This window comes from Microcebus murinus, chromosome 25 (genome assembly GCF_040939455.1).
Source record: "Microcebus murinus isolate Inina chromosome 25, M.murinus_Inina_mat1.0, whole genome shotgun sequence".
Lineage (NCBI taxonomy): Eukaryota > Metazoa > Chordata > Mammalia > Primates > Cheirogaleidae > Microcebus > Microcebus murinus.
In genome coordinates this window covers 12,787,097-12,802,172 of record NC_134128.1, presented here as the reverse complement: position 1 = coordinate 12,802,172, position 15,076 = coordinate 12,787,097, and the positions used below count along the sequence as shown (strand labels likewise).

Below are 15,076 nucleotides of genomic sequence, written 5' to 3'. Positions count from 1 at the left end.
CCAACAGTAAGGGCTGGTTCTGTGTTTTCTAGCCATTCCAATTTTTCTAGCCCTGCCATTTGTACTGTGTCTTCAACATAATCAACACTTCTCCTAACATTACCTCCTTAAGACTGGTGTCCACTCGTCTCTCTTGAGCTGAGGGAAGCTTAGGGACATAGGGAAGGAAGCAGGAGCAATGAATCAGTTAATCAAAGCTAAGAGATGATGTATCATGATAATATCATGATAAATTGGGATTCTTGTTCTGTGTTCTTTTATAAGAAAAAGACAACGTGTATTTTCTTTGGCACTCATTTTACATGTTCATTAATAAGTGTTGGTTGACTCTCAAGGAGAAATCTCAGGGGTCATGGTTATTATACTATTTTTAAAGATCTCCCAGGGGATGCTTACAGAGTCTATAGCAGTGTAATTCTGAACTTTAGCAAAAGTGGAATATAGCTCACTATCTTTGTGTGAACAATAACCCCATTTCTTCATTGGTGAAATGGGAACGATAACAATAAAAGTGGATTTCATCTAAAAGCACATCCTATGGTCCAGTTTTCCACTGTTTTTGATGACTCACCTTCTGCTGATCTCTTGCCTACTTCACCAGGACATTAGGAGATTTAATTAAAGTGTACAGAGTATCTAAGCTCTTCAGAGAATAACACACAGCATTATTATTGTAGATAATGCTTTTGATATTCCATAATCTCTTGAAGGTAATGAAACCAGCAATGTAGAAAGCCGAGGCTTTGAGACAGTTCAAGTTTTATGAAGACACATTCATACAATGTTTTATTAGTAATGGTCAGCACTGTGGGTTTGAGAGTTAGGAATTCATTCACTGGGAACTTTCTAATTGTTCTACCTATCTTGAGTGATTCTTTTTCCCGTCAATGAATAACACATTTGAGAGGCAAGGGAAGGATTCAAGTCATGTTGGTTTTAGTCAACGTTGAAGGCTTTCCTCTTTTGTTTTCAAACAATGATTATTACAACAACTTTGTAAGTTAGAGGAGGAAAAAAGGGGTGCTCATTCATGCTTGCCTTTCCCCTGAAATTCAGTCCTGCTCTTGAGATCTCTGAGGAACAAGGAAAATTACTCTAGCTTCCTAACTTGTCTCCTCCATTCAGCCTACATCCACACAGCCCATTTAATGACCATCCTAATGTAGGTCTCATCCTCCCTGTGCACCAAATGCACAAGCTGCATACAAACTTCTACAGGCTTCTTAAAAGTCCTCCAACATGCTCTTCCTTGCTCATGCCATCGGAACGTCTCTGTGACATGCCACCTCCCCCAGGAAGCCTTCTTAGTCTCTGCAGCATCAGTGAAAGTTGTCCAGACACACCCCACAGGGCACTTGCTTTGTACCTCTTTCCTAGCAGTGACTGTATTCTGCCTCATATCACAACTATCTCATTAATATATAAAAATAATCAATCTCTCATTGAATGCTCACCATGTGCCAAACTCTATATTGAAGGCTCTTCAACCTCCTAGGGGAAAGATTGTTTCTTTATTTATCTTTGTTTCCCTTCATATCCTCTTTTGGACATGGTAGATCTTTAGCAAACATTTGAGTTGAAATTTACACAGGTGTCATTTGTGGGTGCCTAGCAAACAGGCTTCTTTGTGTTGCTTTCCTGTCCTCTGAGAACATAAGGCCCAAGCTACGCCCTCGGATCTGTAAATCAAAGCAGCTTTTCTTAATATTTCAAGAAGAATAACAACAGTTGATCACAATCCTACCAAGAGATCACAATGCTAATGAAAATGTAGGTTTGCTTGTGGCTGAAGTTACCTTCCATCAGTGTGGAATGGAATGATGCATAGAACACTCTTCACTGGTTGAACAGACATTTATTGAGAGTCTACTTCTTAACAACCACTGTTATAACTCAGAGTTGGTACTAACTGCTCCAGGTGTGGGGATGGAATTAGAGTAGTTATCAAAACAAGAGTTAGTTCCAATACAACTCTCCTTTTCATCAAGCATGGTGTGGCATTTCTCATACTGGTGTCCAGGTAGGCAAATCATGGGTTTCATTTGCTTATTTGTTTTGTATTTGTTTTTGAGACAAAGTCTGACTCTGTCACCCTGGATAGAGTGCAGTGGCATCATCATAGTTCACTGCAACCTCAAACTCCTGGGCTCAACCGATCCTCCTGCCTCAACTTCCCGAGTAGCTGGAACTACAAGTATGCACCACCATCTCTGGCTAATTTTTCTATTTTTAGTAGAGACGGGGTCTTGCTCTTGCTCAGGCTGGTCTCAAACTCCTGAGCGCGAGCAATCCTCCCACCTCGGCCTCCCCGAGTGCTGGGATTACAGGCGTGAGCCACCGCGCTCAGCCCCAGATCACATTTTAGAAGTCACCAGATCAAGACAACCAGGGTTCAAGTCAGACCGGAAAAGCCTCTTACACTCCCTGCAGTGACTCTCAGACATTTTTATGTACAACTTCCATTTTTTCCACCAAAGGGGCGAGGCCTGACCATCTAACAACAGACAGCTGCGCCGGTTCTTACAAACTCTGAATTAGCAAAGGAGAGTAGTGAAAAATCAAGGCTTTTCTAAGAGCATCCCCTGTGTGCTGTGCTCTTCTACATAAAAACCTGAGATGATTTGTGGGAAATGCCTTTTAGACATACTGTGTAGTTATTTATGCAACTGAATCACAGAGACTTTCTGCGATTCAAAGATTATTGTAGAATTAAATGGCCTTAAGATGAAATCAGTGTGGATGGTCCACACATTTAAAACATCAGGCTACAAGCCATTATCCAGGTTTACTCCCTGTCAAGGAAGGGTTATGGCCACACATCACCTGCAGTCATTGTACTAAGTATTTTTTTTCTGATTTTCAGTTGACTTCCACCAATTCAGATAGGAAATGTCCTTGAAGATGAAGTCACTTGCTGTTATTTTTATATCTCAAGATTCTTGCTCTTACAGTGGTCTCCCCGTGTCCATGGTTTCACTTTCTGTGGTTTCAATTCCCCGTGATCAACCACAATCCTAACATACGAGAAGATATTTTGACAGTGAGAGAGACAGAAAAGAGAAACCACATTCACTTAACTTTTATTATAGTCTATTGTTATAGTTGTTCTATTTTATTATTAGTTATTGCTGTTAATCTCTTACTGTGCCAAAATTATAAACTCTATCACGGGTATGTGTGTGTAGGAAAAGAATACATTATAGACTTCAGTACTATGAATGGTTTCTGGCATCCACTGGGGGTGTTGGAACGAATCCCCTGTGGATGAGGGGAGAATATTATATTTAATAAGTTAAAAAAAAAAGCATGTGTGTTTCTATGTAGGTGAGCACAGACTAAAAACCTAAAGTGGGACATTTGCTGTCTTCTGAGAACTTGGAGAGTGAAGATATAAGGTGAAAAACCAAACATGGCTTCAAAATCCACAGTCCAAAGACTTTTTTGGGAAAACATTTTCTAAGTTTTTGATAATTTTTAGCCCTTCTGCTTTAGGGAAATAATGTGATATTCCGTGAAAGGGGTGTGCATGATCTCAGAATTATCTATTATCAGAAATATATTAAGTAAATATGCCAGGGAAATGTTTAGCCCTATTCTAACAACTTTAACCTCCATAGAATATACATTTATGTTGATTTTCTGTAGTGCGTATTTCACTTCTATTTATAATTTCCTTGCTCCTGCTTTAATATTTGTTTTCTTGCTTCATTATATGCCTCTTTTGTGCCTGTTGCCTCAAATCCTTTGTGGATAGGGCTGGATTAAAACAAGCAAGCATGTGAATGTTATTGAAGCACATAGTAGGAGCTTAGTAAATGGACAAAAGGCATCACTGTTGGTTCCCAGCCTCCGAGTGATGGGCAGGGTGGTGGGGTGGGGGGATTTACTCTTTTTGGTTTTTTATTTGTTTCTGTATCTCCTGTGACCTGCCCAGCACTACATCTTATGCTTCCCTTAATAGATGCTAAATAAATATTTACCAAATATATAATAACATTTTATTTCATCTTCTTGTCTTTCTGTTAATCTGCCAAAGGCTCTTGTTCACCCTCCTTTAAAAGGATTCTTTTTAGGGTTCTATTCTTTTTTTTTTTTTTGAGACAGAGTCTTGCTTTGTTGCTCAAACTAGAGTGAGTGCCCTGGTGTCAGCCTAGCTCATAGCAACCTCAAACTCCTGGGCTCAAGCAATCCTACTGCATCAGCCTCTCAAGTAGCTGGGACCACAGGCACGTGCCACCATGCCCAGCTAATTTTTTCTATATATTTTTAGTTGGCCAATTAATTTCTTTCTATTTACAGTAGAGACATGGTCTCGCTCTTGGTCAGGCTGGTTTCGAACTCCTGACCTCGGGCAATCCGCCCGCCTCGGCCACCCAGAGTGCTAGGATTACAGGCGTGAGCCACCACGCCTGGCCTTAGGGTTCTATTCTTGTGTGACGACTTAAGAGACAAGTTAAAATGTATTGTCTCTGATACTTCTTTTTTACTTAGAAATAAATAATGCCCCATGCTTTATAATTTCTGACACTGTCCTATAAAATGTCCTCTTGACGACCACCTGCCATTTCTACTCCTGACCCCACATAGGAGTGTGTTCAAGTGCGACATTGGTCCTTGTCTGGCGTGACTGTGGTAAGAATTACTCGGGCCACTGAGCCTTTTCCAGAACCATCTTTTGGCTCCAAGACTTCCACTGAAGTCAAAATCAGTTGACAAAAGACTGACTCAAACAGCTGGAATTTAATCAAAGTGGACCACAGCCACTAAAACATCCTGTCATTTGATCTGAGATACTTGCACAGAAACAATATCGAATCTCAGGCAAGACTGGCAATTAGCAACTTTGTGCTAATAAAGAATAACTTGAAATAGCTTTTAAGTTCATTAATCTTTGCCTGCCTGTGTCGTTTAGCTGGAGGACTCAAAATCTATATTCTATCATTTTACCTGTGACATAAGTATAGGTTGGGTTTACACTAGTAACATGGATTTTTCCCCCATTTTACTCTCTTTTATTGATTATAAATATAACAGGTAAACATTAAAAACTAGAAAAATACAGTAAATTGTGCTGAAAAAAACAACAGTCTATCTCTGCTCCTTCTACCACCCAAAGATAAGCATAGTATTTTAGTATCTCTGGTTGTTAAGCCTTATAGATATGCAGATATATACACTGCATAAACTTATCATACTTAAAATAGTCTTGAATTTTGCTTTTTCATATAATAGTAGCATTTTCTATGTCATTAAATATTCTTTACAAATATAATTTGAATGGTTATATAATGTCCCATCATATATATAAACATTCCTATAATATATTTTGTTGCCATTCTATATAATACCATGATGAAATATTTGTGCATAAATATTTTTTACACACATCTAAATATTTCCTTAAGTCGGACTCCCAGCAGCAAAGTAACATATTTAAGACTCTGGTTACATGTTGCTAAACTACTTTTCAGAAAAGTGGAGTGAACTTGCACTTTTGCTAACATTGTGTATAGGAGGGTTGTCATGTCATCACAATCATCACACTCACTGCAATCCTGCTTATTTTCACAAACTAGACAGAGAACTGGCCAGGTTTGCTATAACTGTCTCCCAAGTGATGCTTTCTATTGGATCCCTGCTATGTGACTACTTCTGCTCACTTTTAAGGACTAAGTTATTAATACCATTTTAAATGGAAAGATTTTTTTCTTGAAGTGTCAAGAGATTTCTATTCATGAAAAAGTTCAAATGGTTTTTTGGTGTTTCCTGTATTGCTAGTATAAGTTCCTTAAATATTATATTTAAGGAACTTTTAAATATTTTAAATATTTTAAATTTTAAATATTTTTATTATTTGGTACTGTATACACACAACTGAAATCATGCATCCCTCTACCCCACCCTATTTTGGGGCTTATCTGGCAAAAGTAATCTCAAATAAATACCTTAGTTATTTGGTATTTGGACAGCTATTTGAAATTTGGACAGTTCTCCATCATGCTGTATCCTCTGGAAATTATAAAAATGAAATACATCATGCTTCCGGTTTAGTTCATCAGCATGAGCATTTTATGTATACAGTGTCTGCTCTCTTCATTTATCACTAAGAAAGCAAAATTTAAACCAGTCTTCACATTTGTCTGGACATAAAAGAAAAAAAATAATTATGCGTAGGGTATTTAAATCCAGTGGGATTTGAAGCATAGTTCAGGGCATGCATATCACATGTTCAATCCACTTACAAACTTCAACAACAACAACAACAAAATGAAAAAGTCTTATTGGAATTTCAGATTTGGTGTCTAATGGGGGCATGATGCTGTGATTTGCTCAGGCTGTGCTGGGTCGTCTGGTACTCTCACAGGGACAACTACAAGGCTGAGCTCAGGGGGACCCTGGTAGGGCTGGGAGATCTCTCTCTCTCTATGTAGTCTCAGGGCCTTTCCTTCTCCAGAATTTTTTTTTAGCCAGATTTTATTTAATTAGCCAGATTTACTGCATTGCAACTTAAGGTCCTCCAAAGCTACTTCCAAGGGTATGGGTCCCAAACCACATTCTGTTGGTTAAAGTGAGTCAGATCAGTTCAAATGCAGTGTAGAAGGGGTTACACAGGGATTTGGATATTGGAAAGCACGTTCACCGAAGGCCAGCTACAGACAGCAACCCACACTGTATTACGCACATTAATTTAAAAAGGCATTTCTGGTACCAGTTAACCATGAATGATGAGGACCTCCTGTAGCTGTAATCACTATGCTCGGTCATTTCCAAAAGCCTAATGAGTTGTGATGTCAATCGCAACTGTCAATCTGCTCTTCACAATCACAGGCCTCAAGTGAAGAAATTCATTAATAAGCAAATTAGAGCCTCCGTTTGACTCATCAATTTCCAGCTCCTATTATTAGTTTTTTTGTTTTGTGTTGTTTTTGTGTGTGTTAGTTTTGCTACAGAACCAGTTTAAGTTCATTTGCCGAAGGATACTCAGCACATATTTGGAAAATAATTTGAAGTTTAATGTATAATGATAATCCTGAACACTTGTATGGTGATTTATAATTTAAGGAGCGCTTTTAGGTATCATTTTACTTGCTTTTCATGTCAGATCTTATGTGATAAGATTCCATTTTTCAAGAGAGGAAACTAACTTGCCAGGAGCTTTGAAATGTTCTATAGTCACACATTGGAGCCAAGAATGGGCTCTTGCAAACTGCCCATCCATCTTAGAGTTTTCTTTAAAACTTTAAAGGAGCTAAAACTGAAATTCATTCTCTTTCTCTCCTCTCCCTCTCATTACATGTATGTTTGTACATGTATATATTATAAAATATACATTTAAAAAAATTCTTGAAGTATAGCCTTCATAGATAGTAAATAATCTATAGAAGATCAATAATATCCATTTCAAGTTAAAGGACATCACAAACGATATTGGTGTCATCTGGAAGTCATCTGGTCCAACCTCCTAATTTCACAGGTGGAAAACAGGTTCAGAGAGGTTAATTTCCTCACCCAAAGCCACACAGCTATTTAGAGAAACAGCCAGAGATTCTTGACTCTGAACCCACTGCTCTTCCAACTAGACCATGCCACCTCAAGAACAGCCTTCCAGATGAAATTGCAAGAAGACTATAGATCTTTTACACGTGTAAAATTTTAACTTGTAGTTTGCCAAGAATGAAAAGTAACACAAATTATAAGCTCTTTAGTGCCCGAATATAGTTAATAAGGACCAGTTGTAAAATTTGCTCAAAGTCTTGCTGTTTCTGGGAGCAACCTCCTGCTAGGCATCTATGGAACAGAAAATCCTCTCTAACAAAAGCAGAAAACTGACTCTCAAAGAAAAGGAAGTTCTAACTGTTGGATTCCAGCGACTTGGTATATGTTTCACTCTCGGGATTATATGTTAGCAGCGAAATAAAAAAAAAAAAATTTTACATCAAACATTCTTGAGGCATTGAGTGGGCAACCTTCTTCTGAGAATGAAAAGGGCAGGGATGAGATCGCAGTTTTTCAAATTAAGTAAAATGTAAAGGTCAGTTATTCATACAGCGCCTTGACAATATCGCCCTTGTCCCAACTCTAGCCTGTTTCTTTAGTCAGGAGTGAGCAACGTTGCATTTTGGCCTGAGTTAGAAAGAGCAGAAAAACTGTCTTCTTCCTCCCTTCTCTTCCTCTCCTCCACCTTTGCCTTCCTCCTTCCCTCTTTTTCTTTTTCTTTTTCAACAAGAACGTGTTTTTAGTTGGTTGATTAAACAGATCACAAATTCAAGAATAACTTTCTCAGTGAAATCGAATGAATGAAAAAAAAAAAAAAAAGCTTGGGAATGAAACCCACCGTTTTCATTTCCTCTTACTATAAGCGGCTCATTTGTATCTCTGAGCAGTTTTGTTTTATTTATGTCACAGTTTGAAGAACTTTGCTGGGTCCCATTATTACTCCGTTATACTCAAGCCGTCGGATTTCTTTCTCTTTATTCAGGCATCGTTATTGATTTTTTTTTTTGACAGTGTTTAATATTAAAAGTTATAAATCTACAAGCAGGAGAACCGTTTCCCCATAAATATCGGAGAAAGTGGAAACGCAGCGACTCTGTACGAGGACCCACTCCTGGTGTCACCGCTGTTCGTCAAGCAGGCCCAGGGTGCTTGAAAGATGACGTGCGACAGCTCTGAACTTGCACTCGCGACAGAGGGAGTCAAGCGCACTTTACAAAAAACATTATGCCGCTTAAAAAATATTTTTGTCACAAATCAAATGTCAGCGTTAAGTGCGATGTTCATTGAGTACAGCCACACTGTGTGATGTTACACATGAAAAAAATAGAAGTGCTGATATATTTGGATCAGACAATATATATATTTTTTCTTAGACACCCGTTTATTTGGAGGATACTTTTAGAGTACCAGCCAGTCGGCGAGTCCAGTTAGAAAGTTCCATCTGCTCTACCTCTTAACTGCTTATGCTTTCTTACTGTCTCTACTGGTGTCATCTCAGACCAAGCCACCACTCGATTTGCTTCTGGATAACAGCAATGCACTACCGGTCTCCGTGCAAACACACTTGGCCTTCCTTCCATTCAATCTCCGCCCAGCTGTCAGGCTATTTATTTCCTATCTTCTGCATAAAACCCTGAAATGCCTTCCTCCTCCTCTTTTTTTTTTTTAAATCAGGGCAGGGGTCCTCAAACTTTTTAAACAGGAGGCCAGTTCACTGTCCCTCAGACCTTGGAGGGCCGGACTATAGTTAAAAAAAAAAAAACTATGAACAAATTCCTGTGCACACTGCACATATCTTATTTTGAAGTAAAAAAAAAAAAACAAAAAAACGGGCAAAAACACCCGCATGTGGCCTTTGAGCTGTAGTTTGAGGACGCCTGAGTTAGGGTTTGTTCAGGGAAACAAAACAGCTATGAGTGCAATGCAACAAGGGATTTATGATGGGGATTAGACCTTTCATCGTCATGAGAGAAGTTGGGGGAGTGAACTGAAAATCGATTCACTGAAAATCAATGTGCCGATGTGACCATTGCATTTAAAATTATGAGACTAGTACCTTCGACCAGGTCTACATCCTGGTACGGGAGAGGCAAGGGCAGGAGAAGAGCATATATCTGTGAAATAAGAATAATATATTGCATTTAACAGAAACCACCCTCATTCACAGGTAAAAGAATAAGGGTTCTGGAAATCCTACTCTCTAAAATGTGAAGTGCAACTTAAACGTGTATTCAACCGAAGCAGACAGAATTATCTTAAGCATGCAAGCCAGGGTGAAATAGCTAAGCTCCGTGAGATAAAACTAAAATTGCCCCCAAACTACACTCCTCCACCCCATATCTTTCACAATTAAGCAAATTTTTTCTAAACATTTGATAAAAGTTACTTTATGCGTACATTTTATGTTATGGCATATTATTCAATTTCATTAAGATATCATAGGAATTGATATCCTAAATATTCATTTGGCAAAAGCTACAGGAAGACAACATAAAAATAGTAGCAATAATCATCACTCTGTAGTACAAAAACAGTTGTATTCTGTATTTACAGATTTTAGTCTATTTAGAGAAGCAGCTCCATGCACCATATACTTTAAAAATAGACAAATCCTATGTAGTGTCTCTGGCTTCCAGCTGTACTGTAGGACTGTTTTCTAATTCTCTTCTCTTATCCTCATTTTTTTGTTTTGTTTTGTTTTTAAAAATCCCATGTTCTTTTTTTGATTCCAGACCCATCGGAATTAGAAGAACTGTTTTCTCTGGCCAGGCTGTAATAGTACTTGTAGAGTATCCTTGCTGTTTTGGATTGCTCAAACTTCACATGTGAAGTATAATAAAGTTTTTGGCCAACGTGTTTATAGCTCTAGCTAATCCCTTTTCCACTAGTTTCTGTGCAGGTATGTGCAATGCTGAAGCTTTTCATGTATGTTCTGGAAAATACTAGAACCCTGATTCTTTGCTGGTGGCTTTTTTTTTTTTTTTTCCAGGCAGAGTCTCACTCTGTTGCCCTAGCTAGAGTGCCATGGTGTCAGCCCAGCTCACGGCAACCTCAAACTCCTGGGCTCAAGCAATCCTCCTGCCTCAGCCTCCCAAGTAGCTGGGACTACAGGTATTTGCCACCATGCCCCGCTAATTTTTCTATGTATTTTTAGTTGGCCAATTAATTTCTTTCTATTTTTAGTAGAGACGGGGTCTCACTCTTGCTCAGGCTGGCTTCCAACTCCTGACCTTGAGTGATCCACCCGCCTTGGCCTCCCCAGAGTGCTAGGATTACAGGTGTGAGCCACTGCGCCCGGCCTCGTAGCCACTGTTGTCTGCATAGTTGTCTACACCTGCTTGCATCGTTCACCCTTTTCTTGGTCTGTGAACTCTCATCTCTATGGTGGAATAGCCCCTCGCATGAATATTGAAAAGAAAGCAACTTTCAGGCTAAAAAGGGCTCCCTGGTTGCACAGAAAAACCATGAATTCTAGATACATACTTCACCCCATTCAAAGACATATTCCAGCATAGCGTGGTGTTGGCTTCGGCTTGTTCTTTAATCGTTTCTTATCCTTTGAGTGTGGGTTACATTGTGTGTGATCATAGGACACGCCAACTAGTTCTGCCTGAGAGCATTAGAGGAATTTCCCAGAAGGGATGACATTTCTTAAGTGATTTTTTTTTTTTTCCTACAAAGACTCACAGCTTGTGAGCTTGAAACGTACCAACATTGCTCTTTCAAATACACATCCATTAAATATGCAGTTTGGTACTTTTCTAGTAAAAGTGATAGCGTTTTATCAATTTGTCTCACTCTCTGCCCCTCTGTGACTCTCGGCAAAACACCTGTAAGACCAACAGCCAGAAGGAAAAAAATAGAAAATTAACCCATATGGAAGACTGAACCTGTTATTAATGGCACGTCACCTGCAGCAAGATCATCAGCAACAAGTAAAAGGCCTACCTGGGACTACTGCAGTCTGAGGACATGGAGGGGGCCACCCTGGACGCCAGGAGTCTGAACTGCTGCTGCTGCCCACACCTCGTGCTGGGACCCACGTGGACCCCATTGAGAAAGTGCTCAAGTGCGCCCCCTGGAGACGTGACTGCACTAGAGCCTCCCCCACCCTCCACCGCACCTGTTGTGCTAGACGTGAGCAATGTCTTTCCCAGGGTTCATTATACTGAGGGGTCAGGGAGCTGACCACAGCTCGTGGGCGTGTATCCCCCACTCTGGAGGGAAGGAACATTCAGTAAAGGTCTTTCAGAACCAAAAAAAAAAAAGAAAAAGAAAAATTAGCCCATATGGAAGATTGAATCTATCATTAATGGTGCTGTGATTTCATCAACCGAAGGAATGAACTATACATATTCCTTGCTCTCAGTAACCAGGAATAAGATGTTGAACAGTGACTTCCTAGAAATCCTCAGTGGAAAATACTGCCCTGCGCAGTGACTGGCAGCTATATAGGGATTCTCTGAACAGATACTGCCTGCTTTTGTGATAGCCACCATGTGAATTGCCTAGCTGTTGGACGCTTAGCTTTGCAGAAGAACCTCATCAAACAAAAATCAATGGCCACGTTAGCCACAAGTTCTCTATCAAAAAGCCTAAATAAATCATTTATGCCTTGTGGGTCAATATATCTCAAACACCTGAGTTCAAGATAATTGCAGGGGCTGGTTACCAATCAGCCTATAATTCTGTAACCTTTCACCTTGTCTTGTGTACGTACTATACCCATTATAAATTTCCCCATTGTTCCCCCAAATCATCTCCCCTCTAATCAACCACCTCCTTCTGCAAAGAAATAACCTAGGAAATACATAATAGTTCTCAGAATTAGCATAACAAAGCTCGTATTTGTTGAACAGGTGCTATGTGCCAAACATTTCTATAGGCATTTTTTTACCTGTGGTTTCTCATTTAACTTTATTCTTATGACAACCTATGAAATGTGCTTTGTTATTCTAATTTATAGATGAGAAAACTGATGCTCAGAAAGTCAGAGAAGGCCTTCAAAGGGATGTGGGGGGAAGTAGTGATTTCAGAATGTCTTTTGAAGGAACAATTTGAAGGCATCGAGTTGGTTTTCTAAGTTGATTTTTCCGACCCTCCTCTGAACGTGTCCGGTTGGTGGTATCTGTGTGCAACTGGTTCTGCCAGTGATTTTGCTCTTGGCCTTGGGGGAGTTGGTCTGCACTACTTCCAGCAGTGCCTTTTCTTTATAAGTCACACCCTTTTATTTAGGAAGTACACTGGTAAACCAAAGTGCTGGAATTAGAGTTCTTGCTGTCACTGATAGAATTAGAGTTCTTGCTGTCACTACTTAATTTGTGTTACAAATGAAAGTAAAACAAGGACAGTTTGCTCTTTTTAGCGATAGCAGATTTCAGTTTCAATCCATCACAGCTGCTTTCGTTATGACTAAGAATTTCTGCTTTTCAGTAGTCTTGGTGTTTCTGACTGTGGACCCTTTTGACAACCAAACATTTCAAGTGGAGAGAGGTTGGTTTGTTTTAGTTTTTTGTTATTAAACCTAAGTGTGCTCCCTCAGTTGTTTGTCATTGTTTGGGGCAGGTTTTGTGAAATCAGGTCAAAGATCTTGTCTTTTGCTTCTTCATAGCTGCAATTTCTGGCACTCAGTAGCCCTTCAAAAGAATTTTGTTCCTTTGTCTAGCAAATGAACAGTGGAAATGGTCAGTTGCCTCCATGTATTTAAGTCAGCTAAAAAGTGACTCAGGACACAGTACTGATACATGGCTGGTTTTGATGCAAGTTATTGATTATGAAGGGTTTTTATTTTTTTAAATGGAGATCTTTGTTGAATTATCCAAGAAAGCAGAGCTATGACTAAGAGAATATTAAGTGAAAGAAAAGTGTCACCTGAAAAACAAGAACTATTTGCAGTAGTTGTAGTTGGGTCTAAGTCAGGCAGTTGTAATACCAGTGGAAGTGGTGAGGGTCATTTAAAACCATGCTTGTCCCTTAGGTCTAGTGGGGACAGACTCTGACTTTGGCAGGATGATAAGTGGAATCCTCTCTCTAGTTTCAGTGATTCTCTTTCTTACCTCTTAGGGATAGGAATTTATATGTGTGTTACATTTTCTGATTATACTTTTTTTTCCCAGAAAACCCTCTTTTTAGAGCATCTCCTGGTGGTACCATCAGAAATGTCTTCCTTGAGCGGCAAAGTCCAGACTGTTTTGGGCCTGGTGGAGCCCAGCAAACTGGGCCGCACCCTGACCCATGAACACTTGACCATGACCTTTGACTGCTCTTACTGTCCACCTCCTCCAAGCCATGAAGCTATCTCCAAGGAACCGTTCGTGATGAAAAATTTATTTTGGATTCAGAAAAACCCTTATTGCCATAAAGAGAACCTTCATTTGAATGAAGAAACGGAGGCTGTAAAGGAGGAATTGTTGTATTTTAAAGCTCAGGGTGGAGGGGCTTTGGTGGAGAACACGACCACTGGAATTAGCCGAGACGTGCGGACATTGAGATGGCTCGCAAAGGAGACTGGTGTCCATATCATAGCTGGAGCTGGGTTTTATGTGGATGCAACTCACTCTTCCGAGACCAGAGCCATGTCAGTGGAGCAGGTAGAAATCCCTAAATTCTTTAACAATATCTGTTTATAAATTCAGAATAGTCATAATCTTATAAATGCCATTGGCCCAGAGATAGCAGGGCCATCCTACAGGAATTTACTAGCTAGCAAAGACATCTGCCAATTGGGAATCAGATTAGGAACATTTTATTTGATAAAGAAAAAGTGTCAGGGAAAGAGATCTTAATGTACTGGTCATTGAAAAAAAAAAAAAAACCCAACATTTTAATCCTTAGATCTCTGTATATTGTATTCGTGCACAACCGTGGTACCACTGTCTGTTTGTAAACCTCACTTTTCCATTAGAAGCTTCAGTTATGCAACCTTCATTTTTTTACCCCCTGGATTTTATAATAATCCTTGATAAAGATTCGCCGTAGGGTAAAACTTGGCAGGCAGAGACTTGGCATATTTGTAAATACGTGTCCTTTTCCTTTTACAAAACAGGAAAGGTAGAAGAAAATTCATCCCCCTGTTTCTGACATAATATGATCTTAAGAATGGGCAGAAGGAAGTAAATCATTTAGGGACAAAAAGAAGGAATAAGCTGCAGAGCTTTTTTGTACATGTATGTGCTCGTTCTCTAAACATGTGTATCTGTTTATATGTGTTGACATATATGTATTGACATGTATGCATTTATTCTTATGTATCTTCCATTGCCTGTTTGATGGGCATAGAATATCAGCTGCAGTCTTTGCAAAGGATCAATTACTCCTTAAACTCCTTTGTATTTCAAAATTGTATCTGCATTATTTTCCTATCAAGTCTTTATGTTTTAATATATTTGTTATTTGAAGACTATGTAGATGACAGGGATCATACATTCTGCCAACCACTCTTAGCAGCAAATATACATTTGAACTCAAAAGTGTAACTGTAGTATTGTACACTGTGTACTTCTATGCTGTGAACAAATAAGAGGGAATTGAAGAATTACTTGATACAATTGACAGATTCAGTGACAGTCTATGTTCTAGA

At 39.3% G+C, this 15,076-nt stretch overlaps 1 protein-coding gene across 3 annotated transcripts in view; it reads left to right on the top strand.

Moving 5' to 3' along the window:
• Nucleotides 1-15,076, top strand: part of PTER (phosphotriesterase related) — a 59,745-nt gene that overhangs the window by 16,602 nt on the left and 28,067 nt on the right. The window contains exons 1-2 of one of the 3 annotated variants that reach the window (XM_012753777.2): nucleotides 12,918-12,990; nucleotides 13,614-14,087. The exons of 1 other annotated variant lie outside the window; for it this stretch is intronic. In XM_012753777.2, coding sequence (XP_012609231.2) covers nucleotides 13,656-14,087 — 432 coding nt within the window. In that variant the 5' untranslated portion in view covers nucleotides 12,918-12,990; nucleotides 13,614-13,655. Of the gene's footprint in view, nucleotides 1-12,917; nucleotides 12,991-13,613; nucleotides 14,088-15,076 lie in introns of those variants that run through there. One more of the 3 variants, XM_012753775.2, reaches the window with a different exon arrangement.